General features: G+C 54.2%; 1 protein-coding gene across 1 annotated transcript; it reads left to right on the top strand.

Moving 5' to 3' along the window:
* Positions 1-538: 538 nt before the first annotated feature.
* PUB17 (plant U-box 17) lies at positions 539-3,397 on the top strand. The gene has a single exon (XM_048678289.2). The coding sequence runs from the start codon at positions 880-882 to the stop codon at positions 3,055-3,057; it is 2,178 nt and encodes a 725-aa protein (XP_048534246.1). The 5' UTR covers positions 539-879; the 3' UTR covers positions 3,058-3,397.
* The last annotated feature ends 356 nt before the right edge of the window (positions 3,398-3,753 follow it).

Below are 3,753 nucleotides of genomic sequence, written 5' to 3' on the forward strand. Positions count from 1 at the left end.
GAATTAATAAGGGCATGTACAATGGAGGCACATGGTTACATATGCCCTATGACAAAAAGTAATTTGAGGCACTTACATTTATTTTTTCTCCCCAATGCAAGCTACCACTAATGGGACTCATTAAGAAATAGAAAATAAAGACTCTAGTACACATGCATCTCTACTTTTTACTTCAACCTTTTCAGCTTTTGTCACCGGACCACATTTTTTCTCTTCAAACACCCGCCTCCTGGAGAGAATCTCGCTTCCATATCCAAACCTACTTTACGTCATATCCGATCCTACATGGCATCCAAAGCATCACCTTAAGACTACGCATTGTACATGCTCTGAAGGGTCGGCAATGCTCTAAAGGGTCGGCAACCAGTGCATCTCCCGAACGCCCGCATCAACGTGGGCCCAACCTGTCAACGAAACTGCGACAGCTGTACTGGGCGGTACGCGTACACCAAGCATTGCCGGAAAAAGAGACAAATGAAGGGCGAAGCGCAGAGGGTTGACATGTCAGCGGCACGAGGCGGGCAGGCCGAGAAGTAGAAAGACCCATCCGTGGTCGGCCGTCCCCTCCATCGCCTTCTCCTCCTCCGACTTGCACGCCACCGATTACTCCCGCCTCTCGCTCCTCTGGTCTGGGCAACGCCAACGCCAACGCGACGCGAGCCAGAGAGTCTCTCTCTCTCTCCGATCCGATAGAGCTCGCGACCATTTCCACCTCTCGTCGAGCCGCCTCCCTCCACCTAACCTAACGCCCACCTAATCGCTCGTCAAACGCAAGGATCCAAGAAAAAGGGGGGGTGGACCGATTTCGCGTCCATTTTCTTCTCTCTCTCTCTCTCTCTCTCTTTCTCTCGGCCAGAGGGGAGGGAATCGAGGGCGGCCATGGACTCGCCGGCGTCGGCCTCCTCGCCGGTGGAGTTCCTGCTCCGGTGCCCCACGCCGAGGCGGAGGAGGCTGCCGCTGGCCGGCGCCTTCTTCGCGCCCACCGCCCTCGCCGGCGCCTCGCTGCTCCGCGCGCTCGCCTCGCTCGCCGCCGGGCTGCTCGCCACGCCGCGCCCGCCGTCGCAGCCGCGGAACTTCGCCGCGCTCGCGCGCCGCCTCGCGCTGCTCAGCGCACTCCTCGACTCGCTCCTCCTCGACGCGCCGGACCGCTTCTCCGACGCCGCCAACCTCTGCTTCCGCGAGCTCTACGTCGTGCTCTTCCGCGCCGACCTGCTCGTCTCCTACGTCGCCTCAGCCGGCCGCGCGTGGGCGCTGCTCCGGGGCGCCCACCTCGCCGCCTCCTTCCGCGACCTCGACGCCGAGCTCGCTGTCGTCCTCGACGTCATCCCCGCCGCCTCCATCCGCCTCTCGCACGACGCGGCCGGCCACCTCGACCTCCTCCGCTCCCAGTGCCGCCGCCGATCGCCCGCACAGTACCACGACCCGGACGAGGCTGCGCTACGCGACCGCCTCCTCGCCGCCGTCCAACAGTTCGAGCTCGGCCAGCCGCCTCCGCTCAAGTCGCTCCTCTCCGACGTTGGCATCTCTGACGCTGCGTCTTGCCAAGCTGAAATCGACTACCTTGAGGAACAAATCTTGAGTCAAGAAGAGGATACCGACCTCCTGCTCGTCGGTGGTGTTCTCGCCTTGCTCCGCTACAGCCTCTTCTCGCAGTTCGACCCTGGCAACGCAAAGGCGGCCCGGTATTGGCCGTCGGCGGGAAACTTGCAGCGGCTTCCATCGTGGGGCGGCGGCGGCTGCGACGACACCTCCTTCTCGGTGCCCAAGGAGTTCTCCTGCCCGATTTCTTTGGATTTGATGCGCGACCCTGTGGTGGCGTCCACCGGCCAGACGTATGACCGGCCATCAATCATACAGTGGATCGGGGAGGGCCATTCCACCTGCCCAAATTCAGGGCAGGCACTGGCAGACAACCGCCTTGTGCCGAATCGTGCACTCCGCAGTTTGATATCACAGTGGTGTGGGATGTATTGTTTCCAGTATGATTCCCCAGAGAGCAACGAGGGGATGGCCGAATGCGTCGCCACCGCGTGCAGCAGCAAGGCGGCAATCGAGGCGAATAAAGCCACAGCCAGGATTCTGGTCAGGATGCTGGTGGAGAGTTCAGATAGCTCAAAGGCAGTCGCTGCCAAGGAAATTAGGTTGCTGGCCAAGGCTGGGAAGCAGAACAGAGCGTTCATCGCCGAGCTCGGTGCAATCCCGTTGCTCTGCAGGCTGCTCCTGTCATCAGATCAGATTGCGCAAGAGAACGCAGTGACGGCGCTGCTCAATCTCTCCATTTACGAGCCGAACAAAACGCGGATTATGGAACAGGAGGGTTGCTTGTGGCTTATCGTCAGCGTGTTGCAGAATGGCTGGACTACAGAGGCCAGAGAGAATGCAGCAGCAACTCTGTTTAGTCTCTCCGTGGTCCATGATTACAAGAAGATGATCATGAATGAGCCAGGGGCTCTGGAGAAGCTGGCTTGTATGCTGAAAAAAGGGACGCCAAGGGGGAGGAAAGACGCAGTGATGGCACTTTTCAACCTCTCAACTCATGCAGAAAGCTCAGCTCGGATGCTTGAGTCAAGTGCAGTTGTAGCTTTAATCGAGTCACTGAGGAACGACACCGTGTCGGAGGAAGCTGCTGGTGCTCTGGCTCTGCTCATGAAGCAGCCTTCTGTTGTGCATCTTGTTGGGAGCTCTGAAACTGTGATCAGTAGCCTCGTTGGATTAATGAGACGGGGAACTCCAAAGGGCAAGGAGAATGCAGTGTCCGCTCTATACGAGATATGTCGCCGTGGTGGCTCAGCATTGGTTCGGAGAGTAGCAAAGATTCCGGGGTTGAATACAGTAATACAGAACATCATGCTCACTGGAACAAAGCGCGCCAAGAAGAAAGCAAGCTTGATCGTCAAGATGTGCCAAAGAAGCCAAATGCCGTCAGCAATGTCGCTAGGCACTAGCTTGAGGGTGGTTGATCATTCTTTGGTAGGTAACAGCTCATTGAGGCGTGCTGCGAGCTTTGGCAGTGGAGAGTTGTCGAATCCCGTTTCGATATCAGTGCACGTGCCCTAGGTAATCGCCTTCCAATTGGGCAGCCCCATATATGTCTGGCCAGTTTTGTCCAAAAGTTCTTTCATTGCATGCTCAAAATGAAGGTATACAACATTTAAATCTAAAGGAACTAATACTTGCAATATACTATCACATGTGCCTGTGTCTGTGTGTGGGAAATGTGGATAACTGAAGTATATAATCAATGTACATGTAGAACTTCAGCTTGGTGTTTCGTATGAAGCTTGGAAGGTGTTCTGTTTTTGTTCCATTTTTCAAAAGACTATGCTACTTGTTGTAAACTAGCCGGATAATAATTTGTAGCTTGTATTGAGGCAACAATGGAAGGGATTGTAATGTACTCCCTGCGTAAAGAAATATAAGAGCGTTTAGATCACTACTTTAGTGATCTAAACACTCTTATATTTGTTTACAGAGCGAGTACTACGTAAGTTGTAGTAGTTACAGAGACTTGCACATTGGCAAGGAAAAATAACTTGAATGTCAAGTATAGCTTTGTAGAAGAAATCTGGGTCCAACTTTTTACTCCAAAAGGAGCTTTTGGAAGATTAGGCATCTTTATTCGCTGTCATCAACCTATTATTAGAAGTGACTCATCTACATGTCATGCTCATTGTATGGAGGTGCCTAGAAGACCAACAAGATATTCAAAGGGAAGATGCTAACAACTGTTGCAGGAACACTTTATTTTCTTGG

Source organism: Triticum urartu, chromosome 6A (assembly GCF_056163025.1).
Source record: "Triticum urartu cultivar PI428250 chromosome 6A, HENAU_Tu73, whole genome shotgun sequence".
In the NCBI taxonomy this organism is placed as follows: domain Eukaryota; kingdom Viridiplantae; phylum Streptophyta; class Magnoliopsida; order Poales; family Poaceae; genus Triticum; species Triticum urartu.

Coding starts and splice junctions, on each gene's coding strand:
- PUB17 (XM_048678289.2), top strand. CDS start 880: ATGGACTCGCCGGCGTCGGCCTCCTCGCCGGTGGAGTTCCTGCTCCGG.